This window comes from Pieris brassicae, chromosome 1, assembly GCF_905147105.1.
Source record: "Pieris brassicae chromosome 1, ilPieBrab1.1, whole genome shotgun sequence".
Taxonomy (NCBI): domain Eukaryota; kingdom Metazoa; phylum Arthropoda; class Insecta; order Lepidoptera; family Pieridae; genus Pieris; species Pieris brassicae.
In genome coordinates, this window is record NC_059665.1 from 18,038,525 (window position 1) to 18,064,673 (window position 26,149).

Below are 26,149 nucleotides of genomic sequence, written 5' to 3' on the forward strand. Positions count from 1 at the left end.
TATATCTCACTTGGAGTATTATATAGTAGGTGTGTAAAATTGTTCTTAATAGATTGTTCCGCAAGGAAGGACACTTTATTTATTAAGTTCCTTAAGTGAGAATAAAGTTTTTTGGAAATATAACGTTTTTTGATATCATTTTTGTATCGTAATACTATTTGTAAGATTTCTTCATGTTATTATTAAAGGGAGTAATATAGCCTTTACATAAAAACGTTTGTTTGTTCCCATTTCTTATCAATTGCTTAAAATTCAGTAAAATTGGTTAGTTTAAAGACTAAAACGTATTTTAAATATTCGTTTAATTTGAGCTCACTCACAAGTCACGAAGCATTAACAAATCTTACAAATTAGAAATTAAACCCATAATTTTAATGATCTACATCTAAATTGCTCACATACTTCGCAAATATCGACAAACCGATTAGAGAAAACCGTTTATTGCCAACGGCTATACATTTATGGGTGAAATTTGGTTTAGTTCATCCTTTATTGCTATTTGTAACTTGTTAAACCCGGAAGCAATTTAACGTTACATTCTTAATTTGTGAGGTAAAATCGTGTTCGAATTTTGTAAATTAATTGCTACATGTTTCTCGTACCGCGTAACTTGTTCCCTTTAAAGATCTACTCTATACTAGAATTTCTTGAAATGTGTTAAGCGGCTAAAAACCTGTGAAACTGACACAAGAGAGTTCAATAAATATCTAATATAACACCAGTGTGTATAGGTAAATTCGCGAGCAACGTAGTTACTTGTGACTTAGCGACGTTATTTCTCATTTTCGACACGTAACGTATTACTCCGAAGTCAAGTCTTGATAGAATTTCGCTTCGCAACTAGAACAAAATAATGTCAGGAATAAATTTTCTTTGATACAATGAAGCTAAGGTTGTTAAGAAACTTTGTCTTTGTAGTCGTAACGCTATCAAAGAGAAAGAAATGTTTTCAGTTATCATTTCACTAATATACAATGCTATGATAAAGGTTAATACAATAACATAATTAAAGAAAAAATATTATACAATATCGCTGGGAACAAAAAGGCCCAATGAAAACATTTCGAGTTACCGATTCGAAATCTAATAAGCAAATGACAATTATTTTTAATAATTTAATCTTGCTTTACTTCAAAAATTGTGATTTTGCTCACTTTCGAAAGGTTTGAATTTTGAACCTCAACATTAATTGACAGAGTAAAAGTTGTAATAAATATTTTATAACCTTTAAAGTTAAGTCTCAACTTAACCTAACCTCTTGACTTTCAAAGTATTATTAAATCGTTCACAGTTCTATTGCAACACTTTCTCATAGTTCGTCTTAACTCTTAACTCTTAATTCAGCTGTAGTAATAATTAAGATATTATTTATAATAAAAAATAGCCTTATTTTATTCAAGCATAAAGCATTACGAAAAATCTTTTAAAATTGTGGCTATGAAGAAATATACAACACAACAACAACAACAATGTTGCCTATTTTTAGGGAAAATTAAACAATTTAAACCTGGTTAAACAATTAATGAATTTTACTCTAATATGCTTATTAATTAGAAAATAAATATTATGGTTAACATTTATTTAACTTTATATTATCGTTCAATAGCTGTTGTTTACGATTAGCGCTCGATTATGAACGAAGCGACTTTAGAGTACCTACTTAATTTGTTAATATTTTCAATTGAGATAATTTAATCAGCAAGTCTGTATATTTTTAAATTTAATCACATTATTAAATATTTTTGTCTATTTCAGGTGGTGCTAATGCTCTGTAGACTACGGCCGCAATATACGTTCTCCCACAGTCGGAAGACGCCACCCTCTCTTCTAGGAATGGTGGCGTTAGCTATCGCTCTGCCACCACCATCGGTTCATGAGATACGACTGGAGTCCGACATGTTTGTTACAAGAATAAATTTCGACTTCAGAATAGCGCATTGCGAACCCAGGTATTGCGAAATTATTGAAGGAGGTTTTATGCATTACTGTTTCTTAAATATGATTTTGTTTAGTGTTTCAATTACGGCCGTTGTTGTCGTAAATTTAAATTCTCGTTTTTCGTTGATTCTTCGTTGAACAAATACTTCATAGTGTAATTGTTTCCAGCAGGGTTCAGGAGTTACTGGGGTATACGGCAGAGGAGCTTACGGGGAAGAACCTGTATGCTCTATGTCATGGTGAAGACGCCAATAAACTTAGAAAATGCCATGTAGATTGTAAGTATATTCAACTTCTTGGTCATTTTAAATCGTTTTTAGCTCATTACGTATATAGGGCGTCAAAAATGCAGTTTTTAATGTGTTATTATGTAATTAGAGTCTGTAATAAAATAATAATAAAATATTATTAAGTTTATTTGACATTTAATTTAAAAACGTGATAGTTCTTAGGAGTGTTTCTAGACAAGAAGAAACTATACTATAACTATACTACTATTTTAAATATTAAAAAAGGGAGCATAGTTTTGTACTGTAAAGCCGATCGTCCACCGCCCACTAAACTAAGTTAGTTTAGTTTAACTTGCATTGTTGAGCAAGTTTTTCATATATGTGCGTCCACAGCAAACTATGCCAGCTAAGCTACTTACAATAGCCCAGCTAAGTCGAGTGTAGGCCGATCCATAACTACGTAAGCTAATCTGACCGCCTCTCACTTCCTTGACTTACCCCTCTGGCACCTGTCGCTAGTGTCGTTCGAATTCGTTCTCTCTTCTGGCGATACAGCTGAAAGGCTGTATCGATACTTAGTATCAAACTTAGCAATGTCCTTGGCAATCATTGTGACTAACCCATCAAACTGTTCTCTTGATACACGATAGTACATCTTAAAAGTTTTTTCGTCTTGTTCTACTAAACAAAGTGTTAAATTCGCTACTCGTTATCCAGGAGCTTTTAAATAAAATAGCAATAATCAATCTTCTTTTCTATGACGATTATAATCCTTCTCTGAACTTTCGTCATAGCTCACCTCTTCTTCCATCACATCCGGATAACTCAAAGTTCTAGTAATAACTGACCAGCTTATTTTTGGTGGACGGACAACTTTAGTTTAGTTTAGCTTATTTAAGTTCGCTAAGTTTAGTTTTCACTTAGTTTAGTTGGCGGTGGACGATCGGCTTAAATGTCTTTGTAGTACCTATAGATAGTAATGGTGGTTTATAACATGTTGACGCTAAATGTTAAGTGAAATATTGTTAAACGTTTGACGATTCTACTTCTATTGGTCATGTTAATGAAATGCAAACCGAATAAAACACACCTGGCAAAGAACAAATTGGTATTTAACGTTTATTGCCTAGTTTCAATTCTACCAATGTTCACAGACGGAAGTTTTAAACATAATCATCGTATTTTATTAGTAGCGCCTTCACCAAATTGAACATCAAAAATTTTATTCGCGTCCACGTTGAATCCAAATTACCCACTTTCTCGCAAACACAAGTTTTATGTTAATAAAACAATTGTAATTCTTCTTGTTGCCCACGTTTGACCGGCATCACACATATTTAAATTCAAATTATGCTTCTCGTAAAACTATCGGTTATACAGACGTCACATTGATTCGTTGTCAGCCATTTTGTTGTCGAAAATTGTTTGGTCTGGAAAGTACTTGTTATTTATTATTCCTTGCTGCATCAGGTAAAAGTAATAACTTGTGCACTAAGGCTACGTTAGTAGATATTCGCATCTTAATCTGATTAAACTTTTAGCTTACTGTTAACCTGGTTATTAATTGATATCATATATTTCCCGAATGGACATCTTTATTAAAACAAATTACATTAAAAATCCGTACTTTGTATATTAAGTCAAGTGATTTGTTTTCTAGCGCTCACAACATTTTTAAATATTAATTTATGAAATTGTATTACTATAAGTACCTAGTACTGTACCTTCACATAAAAGTCCTGCAGAAAAACTTAATAAATTTAAAGATACGTTTAAAGACAACAATAAAACTGAAGCTTTAAAAAGAGTATTAAGACGGCATTTCCCACGAATGAACCGGGGAAAGGAAACGAAAGGCTAGTGAAGAAATTATTATTCAAATCAGAGACGAGCCATACGGCGCTATATCTAAATAGTGTTCTTTATACATACCATAATACTGTGTAATAGAGCGGCATCAAAAGAAATAGAACCCCACTAAACTTTAATGTATATTCTCCATTTGATAAATAATTCACCTAGATCCATTAAAAATCAACAAAATTACACATTGAAACGAAAACGTTGCTTAGCTCACTACTGCTGTTTGTGATAAAGACAATCCTATTCATAACCCATATGGTTCGATTAGGTGGTGCTTTGTCATGGTTTTTTCTTTTAAAGTAGCATGAAAATGATAAGACAAAATACTCAATAACTGATACGAATGAAGGGTCGTTTATAAAAAAGGAGGGATTTACATTCCGAATACAGTATTCCAATCGCAGAATCAAATCAAGGTCGAAAAATTGTTACTGTTAGTATCGAGGACCGTAAATTTTCCTGCTACCTTGATGCAGACGTCTTGACATGGATTTCTATATTCACCACCTGAATACTAAACGTCGTTACAACACATTGATTTCACCACATATCGGGCCACGGGTGGACAATCGTCGGTTTATTTAAGTGAAATACATTGAAACGAATTAAATATTCATAAGTTTATAGTTATAGGTCCATCCATGAAGGTTGTATTCAAAAATTTATTAGACTTTTCAAGAACCCAGCAGCTTAAAAACAATTCAACAAAGCTTTGCTAATTATTTGTGATATTAGAAGAATGGAAATAAGGAAAAAATACTAAAACATGAAACGATAATATGTAAAGTCTTATGTATTTGGATAATCCCATGCAACAACGTAAATCCTTAAACTTAAAACAATAGAACAGTAAGCAAATGACGCTTAATATATTGGCGTGACTCCAACACCAAGCAACGAATTGACAATAAACAATAAACCAACAAAACCAAAAAGCAAATTGCTAATGATTCACGTAGCACAATACACATGTCAAACACTTTGTCCTTTGAATGTAGAATAATGCAGCCATAGATTGTTATGAATCCAACGTATTAGTAACTAATTCAAGGTTGATTGTCCAGATTATGAGTGATAACTTTATTATGGACTGTGAAGTACTTCGACTTAATATGGGCTGCAATACGTCATATTTGACTTTCTTATATATTTTCTTTTTTATTATCAACCAGTCACTTGCCATGGGTTGGTTAAAGGTCATCCGACATAAGAGGACAGGATAAGTCTTAGGGTAGAGTAAAGGAGAAAATTAAAATTATCAGTATAAGTAATTTTAAATGTTAATCTTTTTTTTTCAGTAATGAACAAAGGTCAAGTGCTTACCCACTACTATAGAATAATGAATAAACTGGGCGGTTACACCTGGATGCAGACTTGTGCGACTGTTGTTTGCTCCTCTAAGAATGCAGAAGAGCAGAATATTATTTGCGTCAATTATGTTATCAGGTATGTAATCAGCAAATAAATATGTTCATTACTTTTTGAAAGTAATAGTGTATGAGTTTCTTAGGAGTCATTTCTGCCACTGTTGTACTATTGAATGGGATTAAGTATACGCATAACGGACCTAATGAGAGTCTAAGTGTGGAAACTGATCCACCAACCATTAATGGGATTTAGTATACTCATGTGCCTTTTGCGAATAGGTTAGAAATCACTTTAAAAAAAGGTGGCGCCGCATGTCTATATACATTAACCATTCAAAACATAAACGAACCAAATACAAAACCGCAGCTGACCGGAAATTTAACCCCCATCTGTGTATTTTGTAACGTTTAAAACAAAATAGTTTAGTCATTTAAACTTATATTGATAGTAGCGATATTGCATTAACATACAATAGAAAGGAAAAAGTCTAAATTTATCCAATCAATAAAGTTCAGTCAACAATCATGTTATAAATTATTTATTAAACTATTTTGTTGCAGTGGACGAGAATACCCAAATACAGTAATGGACTGCTGCCAGTTAGAAGAAAGCGTACAAGGTGTTAAAAGGGAAGAGTCTACTGGGGATCCTGAAAATGGTCCTCCAGATGCAGATGCACCTGGTGCCCCACCTTCCTCAGCAAGACACGCAACGGAAAGAACAGAACCCCCGTCTAATAATGATTCTGCTTCAACCGCACCACCTACGTCAGATGTAACTCATCTTACCAGACTGAGCGACTCACAACCTGTACCTCTTCATACTACACCAGAAAGAACTTCCCCTATGCCAGCACGAAGATTGAAAAAACGTAAACATACAACAGATGAAGATGAAGATAGAGAGGAGGAAAGGCGAAAAAGCTCTTCGAATCCGGGCACTGCAATATCCCCAGTAGAACGCGACATGTCAAAAACAATATCTATGCCAGAAAATACGGACGCGACTTCAGTCAGAGATTTAGAAAATGCCATGTCAAAACATTTGCCTTCTGTGGGTTTAGACAAGGAAATATCTCACAGGCCGACGGATTTCTCAACGGATGCTTTACTAAAGCAACAACAACAGAAATCTACCATACAGTGGATAGGCACGCAAAATCACGCTTTAAATCATTTGAATAGACAAATTCCTGGAAACCATTCATCAACACCCGCATCTGCGTTGCTGAGGCAGCTGTATGCAAATCGGGAAAGTGTTATTAGAAGTAATTTCCTGGGAGATGCGAGAACAGGAGGGTATTACTCGGGAGACGGCCAGACTGGACCTTTACCCACGCCTCCTGGCAGTGAAGGTTCTGGCTATAGTGAACAATTAGGCCACAAAGGTACAGATATCGGGTCACTAGCGTATGGCTACGCGGACTACCACTCAGCAATGACCCCGCCTGGCTCGGTTTCTCCGAGAGATAAACAACAATACGCTCTGCCATATGATAATAACGCTTATTCAGAGGCATTAAGGCATTCCTATTTAGGAGACACGCCATTGCCTTTAAAACCCCAGGCGTATTCTGCGGTCCCAGGTGCGTTGGACTATGCGTCATCGCTAGACCAGTCACAATTTTTCCATCCAGCACCATCGTTCCATCTCTATCACCCGCAGGCACATTCGCATCCGTCTCACTCACACCAACCCATAGATAAGTCCGCTCCACCAAATACTAATTGGTATTCAACGAGTTCATAGCCATATTGATGAGGAACTTTCACAGTATCGTCCAAATATATTTTGTTTCCTCTTTATATTGTTATTGTTTTGTGAAAGTGATTAGGGATCTGTGGTTGTGTAACTGAGGCATTCCATTAGCTATTAACGAAAAGACTTTTTTAATACTCATGATTTTATCAGTATCGAAGTATTCAGATGTATATCGTATTAAAAATTTACATGAAACTGTTTATGTACCAAGTAGTAGTATGTAGGCATATCTGGCTACTGAGTATTCGAGCTATTTATAGCTTTCTTGCATATCATATAAACTATAAAGGCTTGTATTCCATAACGTATCTATCGTAATCACCTTGCACTGGATTCAAACTTTTTTTGATCTTAAAACGATTAACTAATTCACGTTATGGAATATGAGCTAAGAAGTAAGTTAAGCTTTGTGTAAATGATTGTACAATAGTTAGCACCTGACTGTACTTAGATTAATATTTTAACTTGTAAATTATACTAGTTAACGTTGTATATTATTTTATTGGAAATAAGATTTCTTGTAAATACGTTGTTTAAAAATAGTGTTTTTAGTTTTTTGACAATGCTCAAAGACTTGTTTTATGTTCTGTTTAGGTAATTATTATGAAATAAAATTATGTAGGATTCCGAAATTTGAATAGTACAACCCCCTTTCCAATTACATACAAATTTGCATTTTCTTATAAAAACGACTGAACTCTATGTCAACAATATGATAATAACAAGCCGACCCGATCAAGCACCTAAATATATTATATTATAATAAAGCTAAATATATTAGCTGATTAGCAAAAAAAATACAATACGGTATCTTACTTATAAAAGCTACCTGAAATTGTTATCGTTATTGGTCGCACGGAATAAACAAATTTAATGAAATAATAACCAATGTATCAATATTTACTTGGAATAATTCATTTGTGAAAAGTTAATTACAAAATTTTCTTCAATCAAATATGTAGTACATTAAAGGGGGTTTTGTTATTTTTAAAATGTCCATGACAGTCTGTTGTAAAATACTCATTCCATAAAGTTTTGTTTTTCGTTTAAAAATCAGTAGGATGCTCGTGCAATATGAAAAATGTTATTTTTGAAGGCTTCGTAATATATAGTAAATTAAGGTATTACTATAGAGTACTTAATTGGTATTATGTATTAAAATTATCTGTTAATTATGTTCTGTATTGTTTTATAATTTACATGAAAAGTGAATTTTATTTGTCCAAATAAAATACTTAAGAATTTCGAAGTAATAGTTTTTATATATACCTTGATTCTGTTTGTTGGCTTTGTTCAATAAAATTCTATGGGACACAACACTACATAAAAGTTAGAAAGATATATTTTTAATGTAATCCAAAAAATAATATATTTTTAATGTAATCCAAAAAATAATATATTTTTAAATATAATATTAGGTCCTTACATATGAAATTGGCGTTTTGTCGTACTGCCTACTTTGAGCTCAAATACCTCCTCTTTGGTTAGGAATTTCAAATTCAAATTTTACAGCTATTTACTCATGTATTTGTGCTTCGATAACCGTCATTCATTTGTTTTTTCTTCTGTTTTTTTTCTGTTTGCGTCACTCATTTTACAAAATGGAAAACTTAAGTATCGCATTATTTACGAGTACGAGTTCCGCCGTGGCACTAGTGCTACGGAAACGACTCGAAGGGCAAATGATGTGTATGGCGGTCATGTTGCAAAAGAAAACACAGTCCGTTTTTGGTTCCAACGTTTTCGTTCTGGAAATTTCGACCTGCAGAACAAGCCCCGTGTACGGCCTGAGACCCAAGTTGATAATGAAATAGGGAAGGCGCTTGTAGAAGCGGATCCATCGCAAACCACGTCCGAGTTAGCTGCAGGCTGCGGTGTTAGTGATAAAACTGTTTTAATTCACTTGAAGCAAATTGGGAAGATTAAAAAGCTTGAAAGGTGGGTACCTCACGAATTGACTGAAGCAAACCGGCAAACGCGCGTCGACTGCTGCGTTACATTACTGAACCGGCACAATAATGAAGGTATTTTAAACCGAATCATTACCTGTGATGAAAAATGGATTCTTTACGATAATCGGAAGCGCTCAGTGCAATGGTTGGATCCTGGCCAGCCAGCCAAATCCTGCCCCAAGCAAAAATTAACCCAAAAAAGTTACTTGTAAGCGTTTGGTGGACTAGTGCCGTTTTCTCAAATCTGGCCAGACTATTACGGCTGGTGTCTATTGTCAGCAATTGCAAACCATAATGGAAAAGCTAGCGGCTAAACAACCTAGGCTGGTCAATCGCTCCACGCCACTGCTACTTCACGACAACGCTAGACCACACACTGCACAACAGACGGCTACCAAATTAGAAGAGCTTCAATTGGAATGTCTAAGACATCCTCCGTACTCCCCGGACCTTGCTCCAACAGATTACCATTTTTTTTTAAATTTGGACAACTTCTTGTAAGGGAAAAAATTTAACTCTGATGGGGGAGTCCAAATCGCCTTCACAGATTGTATTGATTCCCATCCGACTGGTTTTTTTAGTAAAGGGATCAATGAACTACCTATGAGATGGCAAAAGTGCATAGAAAACAATGGTTCATACTTTGATTAATTAAATACCTTATGTTTAAAAATATTCGACTTTTTGTTCCTCCCATACAAAACCAATTTCATATATATTCCAACAATATAACAATAAAACCAATTTTATTATAATTTCATATATACCAATTTCATATGTAAGGACCTAATATATGATAATTCTTGAAATGTCGCTGCTGACATGCTGTTATCTATTGGATTGCTCACAGCGCTATCTACCAGACATTGATGGAACTATATTTGATATAAATTTAAAATTTTAAGCTGCCATCTATTTAATTTATGAGGAACTACGTGCATGTTTTATTCTAATGATTCTTTTCAAATTTTATATAATAGATGTCGACATGCTAACGGCTAAAATTATTTGTCAAGAAAAGACTTATGTAAATTATTGTAACCCAACTTTAATTGAGTTACATAATTACAATATTTTAGTTGCTAATTAGAACAAATGTAAACATTTATCACACTTGAAGCCAATATGAGCCTTTTAGTTTTTACCACTGATAAATTGTTTTTAAAGTCTTCATTCCCGATAACATAAATGTCATTTAGATTCATGAATCCTTAGATACTCCACGTTTGTTTTTGTTAGCGTCGCAACCCCTATATCCCTTAATTTTATGTTAGTTATAAGCATTCATATTTTAAACCATCAAAGTCAGATGTTATGCAGCTTCAAAGAGTTTTATTCAACCATCTCCATACAACATGCGCCACTTAATTCTGCATGCAAGGATATTAATATTCACTGTACTGTGTAATGAAAATATCCTGTTGCACTGTAAGTTAGTAGACATTTCTCGTCTTTAAAAATAGACCCATAATTGAAAAATGTTTTGTAAAAATAACACAAATACCAGTCTATAGGGGACAAAATAATCACAGGGTATAGTTATATTGTGTAAGTAAAATTAAAACAAAACACACTTCTACTGGATTCAATAGCGTTTATTAATCACAACAATTTATTTAATCAAATTAAACATGATGATTCGCATATGATATAACAAACATTTTAGTTTTAAGTTTGTGCCCTTTTAAATGCGTTTTAGTTACAAAAAATGCAATATGAAAAATAAAAAAGTCAATAAAAATATAAATATATTTATTAACTATCTACTCCTGTTACAATAATCTAAAACTTAATTAAAGTCTATATGGACGGACCTGTTGTACTTACCATATAAATTTGTGAGATTCATAATTATAGATAAAATGTCAAAACTTCAGTCAGCTTATTAACTATAAATGATGTAAAACATAATAATTTACAAATACATACAACTATTGATATACTTAATAAATCAATAAGGTGTAAATATTACATAAGTATTCCAGCTTAAAACAACAATTTACTAGTTGGCTAAAATGTCCTTACCTCCAAGTTTTTCTTAATCTATGTTCTGGATTTACAGAAAGTATTTTGCATAGAAAATATCAAGGCCATTATTCAATTGTTATCTAGTCCATTTTTAGGGTTCGAACAGAGTGAAAAAATGTAAATGCAAAGTTAAAAGGAAAATCTTAAATTCATTTAGAAGTTAATGTTAATTATGTGATTCAGTATTCTACTAGAATTTCAATATTTGGTGACTGCATCTCTAATATAACCTGATATTGTGAAAACACACACAACCAGCAGTAGATCTGAAAAATAACAGTCAATTATTATTGTTTTAAATAAGGTTATTCTAATAAATTGAGCAAATTATGTTAGCAGTCAACCCAATACTGTGCAGTGTTTAACACACATGAAATGTCTGATTAATTTTAGAAACAATTTAAAAGTTGTACAATAATGTTTCTTCGTAAAAGTTCAATCTTGAATTTAGATCTGAATATCTTAATATAAATAAATAAATATAATTGCTATTCTGTATAATTATATATTCTGCTATAAATGATTAATTGCTATTTTGGAAACACTGGAAGACTCAATCTTAAACTGCTTTTGTAGTAATAACTAGCTAAATCTACATTTCCCTACGCTAGTTAAATATAATCATCACTTACATTATATCCTAACCAGAGAAAGTTAAGTAATGCTGCAAATGTTGCATCCAACTGAAAAAATATGTTTTTATTAAATCTGGCATTTTCATGTAGTTTTGTTACAAAATTTTATAAAAACAAAAATATAATTTTATTGTTTCAGATTAGGCACTGATACAAACAGTGTAGACCAACAAATCCATAAGTTACTCATAATATGTTTTAATATATAAGAGGTTAAGAAATCATATAAAGCTTTTGTTCAAAGGGTTCATTAATTTGGCAAACGAAAAGTTAATTAATTTAATAGCTTCAATACCATAGAAAAATGGTAGAAAACTTTAAAATTTGGTTTAGTAAACTTAATAATCAATGAGATATATCTTACATAAATATAATATCCACCAATGAGCCATAAGCTGAAGACACATTGGAAAGTGATAATCAGGCCCATCGTCAGCATCCAGGGAAGCATTAACCCTCTCATCCAGATATTCATACCAATAACCTAAAATTTAATGTAGGTTTTCTGATTATTAAATATAAATAATTTAAAACCTTAAAATTTGAAAACGATAATTATGGAATCTTTTATATGTACAAGTAGGTTTGAATTAAATAGATAGTCATACTGGTAATTAAGGTATCTGCATCAATTGTGATCAATTGGGATGATAGTTATTGAACTATATGTAAAAAATTGTAAAGATAAGGCTTTTTGCAAAAATAACTTTGGAGCAGTGTTGTGGCTTAGCATGTGACTGACTCAACCATGCTCTCATGTCATGCAATCAAATAAAGCTATGCACTAATGAAATTTTGTTACTATGTAATCATTCAGTATTCACTTGTATAGTAAAGAACAAAATAGTAAGCTGACTAGCAATTCTGTTTTAGACAAAAATCTTAAAGGCAGGTACAGAATGCTATCACCACAAGAGAAATCAAAGGACAAGACCCAGGGTTGTAGTGCTAATGATATAACTATAAAATTCTTAATTGTTTTAATGAAAATACTAGTGAAATCTTTGCAATCATGATAATTTTAATTTTGTTTAAAATCCTACAATACTGCAATATAATAAATTTTAAATTAAAAAATATTAAATTAATACTCACCATTAAAATTGAAGATATAAATAAGCCAAATAGTATGATAATAAATATGATACCAAAGACCTGGAGCGCTGAAATTCAAAAACCATATAAATTATTTCACACAATTTAGATATTGGTTTTAGACATACATAACATAGTATCCATAGATTTATAGTATTTTTAACTATCCTTTTATTCTGAACAACAACTGTAACTGTAATTCATATTGTATGAGAATACTTACATCCTCTAACATCAGCTTCAAATAATGGGTTCCAAATTTGAGTGGAATCTCCTCCAGCCATCTGATATCCAATAAAGGTTATCAGGACTATACTCATAGCTGCTGTGTATATAGCGACTGCTTTGCTACCAGCCTTGACGTTGGAAGACCAGATACATGGTGACCAACAAGATTCTAACAACGGCATTTTGATAGTCAACTTCTATATCATTAATAGGAATTTTTGTGATCTGAAAAACCAAAAACAAATACATTAATGTGCCACACCTCAAAACGCGTTCTTGTTTACAGTTAACAACTTTTAATTTATATACCTTCGCTTTTTAATCAGGTTAATCGCTGCCTAATTTGAAATATTTTTATTATAATGGGTAATACTTCTTGCAAAAGTTAGTTTTATAACAAAACATAATTTTTTAAAGTTTGTAAGATTGTTTAATATCTAAGGTTCGTATCGTATGATAATTAACGAAATATGCCAAACTTCAGATTTGGCGGTTGGTTGTTTGTATACTTGACAGCGACTACATATGAGACACGACACTTGTGACAAAGCTAAAGAGTATCTTAGAACCTCTCTTACAGTTGAAAGTGGCTGATAACTCTATCAACGAATTGTAAAATGAAAATTATAAACTTACAATAAATTATTGAACAAATATTAATCATAATTTTATGTAATAGTAGTACAATTTTAACATATTATAGAGACATGTTACACAAATTAGTATAATAGATTTGTGGACATATCAATCATCTCTATGTCAGATTTGGTTTCTGCAACAATTTGATCACTAGGTTTTGATGCCACCTAATGTTTATTTATTAACACGTCTTTTATATGGTCAACAATAAAGCACTTAGCTGTGTAATTGTACACTGTTTAAAACCTTGAAATTAATATAGGGGTTGTCTATCTTGGATCCTAATCCTTGGGATTGATTTGTTCCAGTTCAAACAATTTGTATGACTCAAAACTTAGCGATTAAAAATAGTGGCAGAGAGTTTATTTCCAGTTTCTTTTGCCCGCTCTACGCCCTTGACTTGCGAACTGGTAGTAAACTGACGTTTATAAGTACTTGTTTACATATATGAATAAAGCATTTTTAGGTTTGCGTTTGGCTAATAGCGAAGATCTACATATTATATGAAATTTTCACATCACAGTGTCCGTAACCAACCTTGACGGTTTTTTTTCTGTATATTTAGTAGCTGAATTGGTCGTTAACAATGTTTATGCCCCTATGTGTTGCCCAATTTTTTTTGTATTGTTTAAATAATGTAATGTTAAATTAAATTTCCTAAATAAGCTCAAAAGTTGTGCATTTTTTAATTACCTTGTAAACGTAGTTTTATGTTTGAAAAATAAAATTACATAGTCCAAAATGGTTTTTATGATTAAACGTTAGGAAAGGAACATTAAACACAACTAAACCAATATTAGATATATATAATATTTGCAATGGTCGAAGTATTTGCAATATTAGATAACTGTTAGACTTCAAACTAATACCTAATTTGATAAGTTATAGATAAGATGAAAGTTATTGACTGATACAAATTGACGGCAAAACAAGTGAGAAGTGGAAATTTGATAAATAATAACGAACTGTTTTCTCCGTCGGGGTTAGTCCGTTGGTCGGCACTTTGTTGACAGTGTCAATTCTAGTTATTGAGTATAGGTTAAAAAGTAGGTATGTAATGAAAATATATACAAAATGAAATAATTTGCTGCTTAGTAGAAAATATAGCTCATCCCCTTCCTCTCCGAATCATGGCAGCGTTATATATTAGAACAAATTGATCCCAGGAGGGCACCTTTACTTCTGGTGCAGGAGAATCCGCCCCTGGGTCTGTTCACTCAGGCTGTCCCGTATGCTGGGGGTGTTGAAATACCTTAAAACTACAAACACTCAGGTTTGCTCGTTTTCCGCCAGGTAAGAACCTTCCTCTCCTCAATTTGAAGGCGCTCTCCTTAGTACTTAATCCCGCCTAAGTATGATTGGGGTTGGCATACCGAAAGAAGTCCAATTCCGCAGTCATCTGGAAGAAAAAGCCAAACTGGCTTTGAAAAAGCTGGGTGTTTTGGGTTGGGCCAAGCATTATTTCACTAAGGTACACCGTATGCAGCGCTACAAAGCTCAAGTACGACCGCATGGAATACTGTTCACATCTCTGGGCTGGTGCTCCCATATACCTTCTTCCAGCTTCTTCCTTTTGACCAAATTCAGCTAAGGCCTTGTCGAATTGTCAATCTCCAATGTATTACTGATCGGCTTGATTCTCTCTACGCAGAGACATTGCCTCGATTTGCGTTTTTTATAAGGTACGGTGAGTGTTCTGGAGAGTGACTTAGGTTGATCCCTCCTGCTTCATTTAAACACCATACGAGCCGCATCAATTCCAAATTTCGAAGTGGCTGGAAGTATTCCACGGTCCGTTTCATAAGGTATTTTCTTTTGCGAACTGTGGAATCGAATCCACACGTGTCGAGAGATACTACCTCCATCTATTCAAACTAAGAGTGTACTCCTCCATCAAAGGCCAGCAACGCACCCACTAAAAATGGGTGTCTATGGGCTGCGATGACTGCTATTTTTGGGCGTCCCGTATGTTCGTTTGCGCACTTTCACTTGGTTGTAGGTGTCTAATTGGTTGTCGGCTGAAATCATAATACATAATATGTCAATGGATTAGTAATAAAGGAAAAATATAAGTGGATTTGTGACTTGATTTTAATTTTTTTGTTTCTAAGTCAAGCTGCTTTCCTAGTTATTTATTTTCCTAAAAGTAATTATATGAACACAAATATCATATAATGTTTTTGAGAACAAACATTTCGAAAGTAATTTATTTAGTTTTCTACTTTGGGTAAGTAAAGCGAATTCTGTAATAAGATTAATTAATGTTTATAAGTAGTATCAGCGCAAATTTACAGTTTTCAATTCAATAACATTTAAAGAAGTATATTTTTGGCAACTAAATGATTCCTCTTTGTGTAATAAAATTAGATCACATCTGGGTTACATTTTCCAAATTATGGTAGAATAAAAAATGTGGTATTCCATCACTAATATTAAATTTGCTTAGGTTAGACTTAGCTATTAAAGGCATATGAAAAAGGAATTAAAGATTAAATATGTATTACTTGTATACCAATAGGTACTATCAACTACAAATGAATGAAAACCGATTTGTAAAGGGTAATAGAGAGAAGAGAAGAATATAATACTGAATATAAGCAAAGGCGATACAGTTAGAAATGCATACTTACGTTAGGAAAAGGACAAGGATAGAGGACGTTACAAAGAGTACTCTAATGGATAAGGGACAAGGATCTGAGAAGTGGAGTAAATCTATAATGAGTTTGTACTTAAAAATTGGAAAGAGATAAAGGTGGACAGTACAAGAGATGGGAAGATGAGAAGAGTGAGGAGAGAAAGGGCAAGTTTTTTAAATTTATTGTGCGTAAGGAAAAGGAACTTGTCCGAAAGAAAGGCTACATTTATTTTTTATTTAGGGTACTATGGGGTATAATTTGTTCGGAAATATATATACATCATAGCGTCAATACTTACAAAACAAAACAATATACTATCATATGATAGATTACGTCTTATCATATTTATGAAAAATCCTATACATTAAACATAATCTGGCAAATATCAAATGTAGTAATAATATCACGCCTTTTATTATTATTCCATATTCTAGATTAAAGGGATTTCCATCATACACTGGTTATGTCATGTTTCCTGATACATAAGTTAAAATTATTTTTGCATCGCGCCCAAGTAATAACCCTTCATCATTATAATACGTCAAATAATTCTTTCGGTACTTAAAATATTATAACGGAGGATTTATTGATGGGGTCATTGACCTAAAATTTTGACATTTCTTCATATTCGATAATTACGTTTTGCTTTGTGAATTATTTTGTGTTTTGATTCTGATGAGTTTTATTTGTAATGTTGTACTCATTGTATTATTTTGTTGGACCCTAACAGCGATAGTAGTCAGGAGACAACATATGTACCTAATTACCGAATTGCAAAACCGACTGAGAAAAGTCATACCTACCAAGTTGTAAATGTAAAATACATGTTTTTTTTAAATACAAATCATTCAATTGAGGCAGGTTGATTTTTTCTATTTAATTAGTTTCACATTATTTTGAGTAGTTTGTGTTACGTATTAAATAATAAAAAAAATCACCGAGACTTGTAGATATTACTTTAGTAAGTCTGGTAAAAGTACTTCCACACACTACTACACATTATGAAAAGTTCAAAAAAATAAATAAAAAGGAAGGTAAGAAACAAATCTAAACCAATATCCCATACCTACTATAAATGCTTCAAAAGTTAAACGCAAGTGTAAAATTAATAATGTTTTACTAGCAACAAACGCATAAAAAGTTCGATCAACATCCACCTATCAATAAGATAACGTCGTGAAGTTAGCAACGTTCAGAGCACGTTTTGATTGCGTCAACTTCAGAGTGGTTGGTTCAGTTTTAGAACGCCCGGTCCCTCCGCGTACGCGCAGTGTTTTGTGATATTCGAAATAGTTTTTTAAAGACTCGACAACGCTTTTGAACTATTTATCGTGTGTGAATTAGAATTTTGATAATCTACTGGCCGTGTTACGTGTTATGTGATTTGTTTTCGCCGGCATTGTGATACCAATTAGTTTTGAGTCAAGTTCATTGTCATCCTATCTGATTGGAATACTGGTAAGTTCGTTTCGTGCATTTTTCTATAGACCAGTTTGATTAAAATACTGATCATAATACGCTACTTTGTTCTTGCAAAGGTTCTTGTATTGAGAGCTTTGTCTGGAGGCTTTCATGTTATTATAACCTGGTTCGAGCTTTAAGCTTAGTACTTATGTAGAGCTTGGAGTTGTAGGCAGGTTTGCGATTTTGTTACTATTTGTGTTATGTTTAACTTTATTGCGACAAGTAAAAATTATCATTAAACACGATATCTACTCATTTATACGTGCTTGTTATTTTAACGTTACAGATAATTTATATTAAAATTGTAATGGTTTTATTATTAACGAAAAATTTGCACATAATTATAATAAAAAAATATTGGAAAATATTCTACTAATAGGTAACTTACTACAGTTGCTTTATAAGTATGTAAACACTATTGTACGCATTACAGTTAAAACCTACAAAATTATTGTTTAAAAAGGTAACAAGCATATAACAACTAGAATGTCTTATTTTTTTCTTACGAACTTTATTACGTACGTATATTACGTTAGGTAAATTGTTTCGATGGTTTGATAAATTGAATTAAATCACGACTTTGGTTCACGCATAACAATTACAATGCATTAAACACATACGTTGATACGAAGTCACGTTTTTGTATCTTTTAAGAAATAGCTTTAATACCACTTTACTTTCGGATTCGACTGTGGAAAGGACCATCTTTTTAAGGTACCTTTATTTTTACTAATATTTAAAACGGTATATCAACAGTATTTAGCACCCTTGATGCTGAAAAGTGAGTATTAAACTTCAAGAAATATAATTATAAATATTCAACGGTATCGCACTTATAGTTATAATATAATTCTTTAATTTCAGTACAGCTAGGTATCGCTTTATGAACGTATGCAGTTAGCTTATGCTTCATCTTCATGATCAAAATAATGTAAACAGAGCAAAATTACAATTGTTTAAATGTTTAATTTAAAATATTCAATCGTTATTTTATTAATACGATCAAGAAACATCTCGAATAGGAACAAATCGGCCTAAACATTTAAATTTATAAAATTTACTTTTCGAAGTATATACAGTTTGTTGATTTTTTAGTTTTTAAGGCATTTCAACTTAAAAAATATAGTTATTTGTCGCATTTTTAAAATTTGGGCCAATTATTGTTGTTTTGATTTTTATAAAAAATCACCGTTTTATATGAGATGTAAAGTTATACGTTTTTTTGGTTCACTTTTGCATTATGCATAAAAATGCATTATGGGTGAAAGTTATGCTTATCCGTATCACCTAATACGTCGGGAATACGACGACTTGACAATAATCTTATAATATCTTGACTATAATGTAAGAACCTACAAGGAATAATAATACATATTGATATATATTATGACGATTTTATTTTATTACATCAACACTGAAATGCCAGATGAAGATAACATTTATTTGCAATAGTTTATAAACAAATAAATGTATTCCGCATTTGAAATATTTTAATTAAATAACACGTGAGTACTTTAATATAGTTGTGGTCCCGTAAAAAAGAATTCTTATTATTGTGAACTATATGGGCATGGTTCGGAGTTAATTTCAATAAATATTTTTCAGGATGGATCAGACTTTTTTTCTTCCAAGATCAAAATTCGTTTGTATTCTTGACATTGTGTTATGTTTACGCCAAATGTTCACCTCTTATTATGATACATACATTTCAGCTTGTCGCTTCCTTATAATCTATACATTGAAACAAGCCGGCGGCTAAATAACGCGACTAATAAATTAGTTGATTTGTCAATTAAACCAAGATCCTGCTTAAAATTAATGATCCAGTCTAGTCTACGTCGATAAAATATATGGAAAAATTTAATAAAAATACAATCTTGATGGGTGGTATGACACCCTAAACCGTCTAAGCCAAAAGTTTTGTATTTCCCTTACATGCTAACCGTTAAATCAGAGTTCATTGCTCTTAACCATAATAACTTATCCGTAACGTCAGTACTTCATTAATCGATAGTAATTAGTAAGTCTTCGTCTATTTTTACCGCGCTTTTTTAGTAAAACTCGTAGAGAACTTTTTACTAACTAACTATTAATTGTACAGCGCGGCTGTGAACTAAATTTTTTTGTTCAGGCAAATCAACTTTGCTGTTACAATACGTCTCTCTATGACCTTATGATATAAAAAATGATCATACGTAGAAATCTCTATCTTGTTGATGTGTATACGATTCAGCAAAGTTTATATTGAGCTACAGGTATTAAAGTTTACTGCAAATATTTTGCAAGTCAAAAGACCAAAATAATGGGCTTGTTGCGGTTATAAGGAGGTCAGTTCATACTTTGTATATCAAAAGATTTAAGATGGTGGAGTCTCGCCTTTCAGACGGGAAACATGATATTTCTGATATCAGTACTTGGAAAGAATATAAAGGTAAAACTATAGTTATAGCGAAGATATAATATAAGAGTCTTAATTGTATATGTCACCGGAATATTAAAAAAAATCCGCAAGTTTATAAACTTTCGTAGGATTCTACACAAGAGATAAATTGTATTATAAGTTTGAGATGTATTGTAAGTTTCCTAGGAAATTTATAAAATTGCGGATTTTGTTATGTTCCGGTGACTAATATAAAAGAGCCTGTATTGAAATTATTTATTTCAGTAAAAAAATTTGATATAGATATATTTAAAACAAAAGCATAAAACCACTTAAAATATCTATATCTAATCTATATTTAATCAATAATTGTAGAATATACACGATAATATACTTTCCCGATAAAGACACGTCACCTAAAATTACTAGATTTTGTAGCACAAACATCAGATATTTATAGTAAGATTTCAGTTACTTGATGTAATATAATCAAAATCATTATAAGAACTTAAATAGGCTACAGCTCTCCAGCTATGCACCGTTCGAAGAAATCAATTAATGGTGACAGATCATTATGGATTTCTTCGAAAGCTAAGTCAGAATAGCGCGGTAAAAATTTACCTTTCTTGCGCAAAAAACAGAGCAGATAATTTTATGGGAAAATAATGTGTCGTGGATTTACTATAAGGTTAAACCCAATATTTCTAATGTTTATTATAGTATACAAATTGATACGAATAATTTGAAGCTTTAAACATTCTATTGACTTTTAGATATTAGATTAACAAAGTACGTAATTTTCATCTATCCTTGTGTAACTAAAAACTTCGTTCTTCGCTCTCGTTCTTTCGAAAAACCAATAATATAAATTATAAGGGATGCAACGCTAACAAGCGATCTTTTCCAGGTTTCTATACCTAATACGTTTTTAAATCAGATGTTATGTAGAGTTGAGTGATAAATTTTACAAAATATATTAAACTCTAGTGTGTTATATATCTCTTACATAATATTTAAATTATACTACTACTATTTGGATATAGTGTCACACCTTCAAAGCAGTCGCTACCGACTTATGTTCATAATCGCTATATAGAATCGTTCTTAAGATCCACGCGTCTTAACGGGAAAGTATATTATTTTAATTTTTATCATAATAATTAAATGTTTTAAATATAGCTTAGTAACCACAGGAAGTCCGACCTATCAGCAACCAATTTTAACTGGAACGTTCTTACGATACTAGCTCAGTGTAAGCTTGTTTATAATAATGTTTCTTACACGTAAACACAATCTTAAGATATGCTCTTACATAAACTAGTTACTTGAACTAAATTATAGGTAAGACTATTTATTAATGGTGTCAAAGGAGATCCTACTATTGGAATGAAAACGCAATAGGTAGGTTAAAAGGTATATATACATTTAGTTTATTAAGCAATATCTATAAATCCGTCCCCGCTAAGCCGCTTGAAACGAAAGAATATTGAATACTAATTAAATGTTAAATAGAAATCAGATAAAGATATATAGAACGTGAGTGGGGTTGTAATTTTATCACACTTTAAACGATTTATTAAATAAGAGCAGATCGATGTTTTTAACATTTTGTAATTTGGCATATGTTTGTCATATTATAAATGAGTATAGTATAAATTAGTGATTTTTTTTGCTCCATAACTTCATTATAGATTTCCTTGAAAAATGTGGCAGCAACAGAAACATAAAGCCTACTATTAATATAATAGTTTTGATTACGTAAAAATTTCAACTTCACTTCATTGAGTTATACAATTATATCTGTCAAAATAATTACCGTTATAAAACGATTACTTAGGAGTTAGGACGTGTTATAACCATAATTGCATAAAAATTATGCAATTCAATAATTCTGTGTCACGTACTTTGCCGTTCAGTATAGGAAATTATTAAAGACGTCATGAAGCCATACATAAAGTATGACAAATTTTACTTATAAAATTAAATTCATATAATTTTAAAAAATAAAAATTCAATTCACTAATGTACGTATCAATTATTATATGATGGAAATACATATATGCGTAATTTAGTTATAACGGATTTTGTATTGTGGTGTAAAAACCCTTCAAACATCTGCACAATGACAAATAAATAGGACATCGATATATAATTAATTCTCGTATAAAATAAGTTCCATTAAACACTTTAAATAAGTAGAAAATTTAAAAGGAAATTGTGATTGTTATAATTTGAAAACTTGGTTAATTTCAATCGAATAAAATTTTCAACACACACAGTGTTGAAAAAGTATTTCTCTATTATACCTGAATATTATGTAGCTTGTTAAAATAATATTATTTGCCAGGCTAGTTTTTATCTAGATTTACGGTACACATTATAGCCTATTACAATCGTTTAAGATACTAATCTTGCATATTGATGAAGTAAAAATCGACTTGAAATATTTAAGTATTTAGAACAGATCATTATTATTGTTTATGTCAATTTAATTAATGCTCTGCTTGCTTTTTGGCACGTAATACGTGTCGAATAGATGTCGCATTTCTGGTATTGTGTTGTATCTAACCATTATAATTATTTTTAATTACTTATATTTATAAGTTACTAGCGGTCCCGACAGACGTAGTCCTGTCTTAACTATTGATTTCGAATTCGTACAATTAACTAAAAATGCTTTATGATATACAAAATGTTGTGTTTGTTTTTCTGGCGCATATATAAATAGTTTTGTTGGTATTCCGACATGGGAACAGACGACATATAACTGGCCATGTGAAAACCATGGTTTTTCAATATTAATGCCACAAACAACTAGCGACTGTAATTATTTTATATGTATTTTATCAATATAATAACTCCGATCGGAGCATTACTTTTAATTATTACTTAATATTGTGGTTAAGTATTCTTAAATTTTCTAATTTCCGCGCCATTTTCTTAATTTTTTCTTTCAGGAGAACCTTCACAACCTTCAATCGAAATCGGTCCAGCCGCTCACGCGTGATGCCGTGACCAAGGGAAATAAGGATTCATTTTTATTTATATAAATTTTGGCAACCTACTTCTGAGACAAAGAGCAGGGTCATCAGCACTGACATATCATTGTTAAGGTGTAGTCTTTTATTTCCTCTTTGAAGCTTGGGGCAGGCTTCATTAAGGCATAACTTTGTATATAAATAACTTTGACTCATATTTACTACAAGATAAACGACGTTAGCTTGATTTAAACATAAGAAAAAATTTATAAATGCCTACTTAACTTTGGCTTGACTTGTATCGATCAAAATCCAAGTTACTGAGTTACATACAATTATAATTTAGCAAAATTTAATTTGGCCATTGAAATTAAATTAAAGTATGTTTGTATCGGAGCATTACATATAAACATCTAAATCGAGATAGATGTTTTGGGGCCTTCTTTTGGAAGGTGATTTGAATGTTTCAATTCTAAATATCGATATATAATTAGGGGCAATGAAGCTGGAAACATACCGTTTGACGACCTCTTCTTATGTATTAAAGACCTTTATTTACATTTGCATGTCTATAAATGTCGTGTCATAATAAAAATGGCGCCAATATTCACACCGCCTACTAACAAGATACTATTTTATGGCAATATATTTACACAGTCTATTTGTCCTTTTGCTAAATTTCGCATAACCATACATGTCGACTATTGCTTATGAATTATTTACCTGTATCATTATTGCGTTATTATCTGCTCCAGTACGTTTAAATAAAAAAAAATTTGTACAATCATAATTTAATATTTAAATAAGAAAACCTAAAATGTATACACCCGTATTTGTTTAATTATTATCTTTCAACGTTTTGTCATTGAAAAGTTATGGTTTTAACACTTTCATTACATATGTAATATATAATTATATTATAAAACAAAGTCTAAATCATGCGATTTTCACCAATAGAGTGATTATGAGAAAGGTCAAAATTGTACGCATTGGTCCAATATCTACCAAATATAACGATTATTGTAGTAAAAAAAGAATTTAGTTATTTACATAAGCCGAAAACAAATGTATTTATTTATAAAAGACATAATCTAACTGGTGACCCTAAATCGATAATAATGCAATGTCATAAAAAATTACACACGAAATAAAATATACATTTAAAATTAGTTAGGACAAACAAGCTTAGAATATTAACAAAATAAAAAAAATGTGTTTATTAACACTAAAGTATATGCATTACATATGTGATACATTAATACATTTTGATTACAATCAGATCAGAACATAAATTATGAAGGCAACGGGCGGCCTTATCGATAACAAGCAATCTCTTTCAGGCAACGCTAGTAAGGAAAATAAAACAAGAAATACTAAAGAATAAAGTGCAAAAAATGCATGACTAAATTTTAAATAAGTAAAATAACAGATTAAGCCTAATATACAAAAAATAAAAATAAAGTAAAAACTAATCTTAAGAGTCTTACTTACTAATAATTATAGGCAACCATAGTAATCTGTGGACTATGTACTAAAACCGGCTCACAATATGATACTAAACTATTACCAGCCATTTGTTGATCAACAATATCTTTAAAAACATATTATACGCTCACTCTTCAACATTTGTATGAAAAATCTAACCCGTTTCTAGAGTAACCTCCAACCAATCATAATCGTGTTAAAAAAGACCTAAATCTGCAGACTGGCGTAACGGTTCTTATTCCAGGTAGAGAAAGTCCTATTAACAATACTACCTTAGTTTCGAAGGTTGTATTGAGTACGTATTCACCTGACGGAGCAACCGTTTTAATAAGAGATTTTCAGTAAAACTTAAGCGTATAAAAGCTAGCTAATTATAATTGACAGGGACCATTTCTTGCCAACGAAGATTTACGATATTTTAATGCGAAATTAAATTTTACGGACAATGTAATTATATCTGACATATGCAATTAATCACTAATAATTTTTAAACGCCCCAAGGGTATGACAACTCAGAAATAATTATCATGTTCTAGCCGCGACTGTATTTGTTGTTCCACACGCAATCTTAGCAAATTCAAAAGTTTAACTTTGTTTATATTTAGTAATTTAGTCATATACTAACCATCCTTATTTTAATGTGTATAAAAATGTACAGAAAATATTACATTTCTTATTCTTTATCGCGATACGAACTCTCTTAAATTCTTCTTTTATTATTCGTGGAACGAAATTGTCTAGATTATAAATATTTCTGTTTATTATAAAATTAAATCATATGTTAGGATGATAATTAATTGGAAGATCAAGTTCCCTTTAATATCGCATGTCCTTGGCTTCAGTCACGAATGTCACAAAACCATTATTTGCACAAGTTATCTTGTAAAGTATTTCCATTGTTAATGATGCGCAGGCACTCTTTGTCTGACCGCATTCCACAGATAAGTTTGTTTTTGATTCGAGATATTCGCATTTACGTTGACAGATTGTTGTTTATTAAAAAAGTTTCCATTTATTTGTTGTCATTTTTTTAATTATTTGTAAATTCGTAGTTTGTATACCCATATAGTTTAAGTTCATATTATATTATAATTTTTTTTTTTTTAATAATTTTATGGCCATTATATTATAATATAGTCTAGCCATAAATACTGATACATAAAAACTTTTTTTATTTTTAACTTTTTGATTATTATGATTTTGGAACACCTATAATATATATAGGTTTTTTATTTTCGTGTTAATTATCAAATTATAATATGGAATGGGGTGTTGACGAAAATAGCACTTAAATATCCTCTTTAACGATGAAAAACGTATGTAGCCTAGACCTCAACCCTTTAGACTTCAAATTATGGTCAGTTTTAGAGTTCATAGTCTGCTCTAAAGGACACGGCGACATTGAGTCTCTTAAAAATTTGGTGCAAGCAGTGTCCAAATTTTCCTTGGAAACAGTGCGTAATCCATTG

General features: G+C 31.5%; 3 protein-coding genes across 5 annotated transcripts in view; 2 read left to right on the forward strand and 1 right to left on the reverse strand.

Annotated features, from left to right (window-relative positions):
- The window catches only part of LOC123711390 (protein trachealess), a 48,289-nt gene extending 39,993 nt beyond the window's left edge, over positions 1-8,296 (forward strand). Inside the window, exons 7-10 of one of the 2 annotated variants that reach the window (XM_045663964.1) lie at positions 1,756-1,949; positions 2,107-2,216; positions 5,330-5,477; positions 5,960-8,296. In XM_045663964.1, coding sequence (XP_045519920.1) covers positions 1,756-1,949; positions 2,107-2,216; positions 5,330-5,477; positions 5,960-7,148 — 1,641 coding nt within the window. In that variant the 3' untranslated portion in view covers positions 7,149-8,296. The remainder of the gene's footprint in view (positions 1-1,755; positions 1,950-2,106; positions 2,217-5,329; positions 5,478-5,959) is intronic. The other variant, XM_045663971.1, reaches the window with a different exon arrangement.
- Positions 8,297-10,716: 2,420 nt separating this feature from the next.
- On the reverse strand, positions 10,717-13,561 carry LOC123708880. The gene is made up of 6 exons (XM_045659867.1): positions 13,408-13,561; positions 13,094-13,323; positions 12,871-12,938; positions 12,140-12,259; positions 11,773-11,823; positions 10,717-11,406 (listed from the first exon to the last, which is right to left on the reverse strand). Exons 2-6 carry the CDS (start codon positions 13,278-13,280, stop codon positions 11,320-11,322), a joined length of 513 nt encoding a protein of 170 aa, XP_045515823.1. The 5' UTR covers positions 13,281-13,323; positions 13,408-13,561; the 3' UTR covers positions 10,717-11,319.
- A 4,066-nt stretch (positions 13,562-17,627) lies between these two features.
- LOC123719446 (rho guanine nucleotide exchange factor 17) overlaps positions 17,628-26,149 on the forward strand; it is a 79,912-nt gene continuing 71,390 nt past the window's right edge. For both annotated transcript variants that reach the window (XM_045676194.1, XM_045676185.1), the window contains exon 1: positions 17,628-17,831. The gene's annotated coding sequence lies outside the window, so the exon portion shown is untranslated. The remainder of the gene's footprint in view (positions 17,832-26,149) is intronic.

Bases quoted from the DNA above. Each gene is read 5' to 3' on its own strand.
- LOC123708880 (XM_045659867.1), bottom strand. From the start codon at position 13,280: ATGCCGTTGTTAGAATCTTGTTGGTCACCATGTATCTGGTCTTCCAAC. The intron at 12,260-12,870 runs GTGAGTATTAAT...ATTAAATTTTAG, and splicing joins TTATATCTTCAATTTTAATG to GTTATTGGTATGAATATCTG. The intron at 11,407-11,772 runs GTAAGTGATGAT...GTTATTTTTCAG, and splicing joins TTCTCTGGTTAGGATATAAT to ATCTACTGCTGGTTGTGTGT.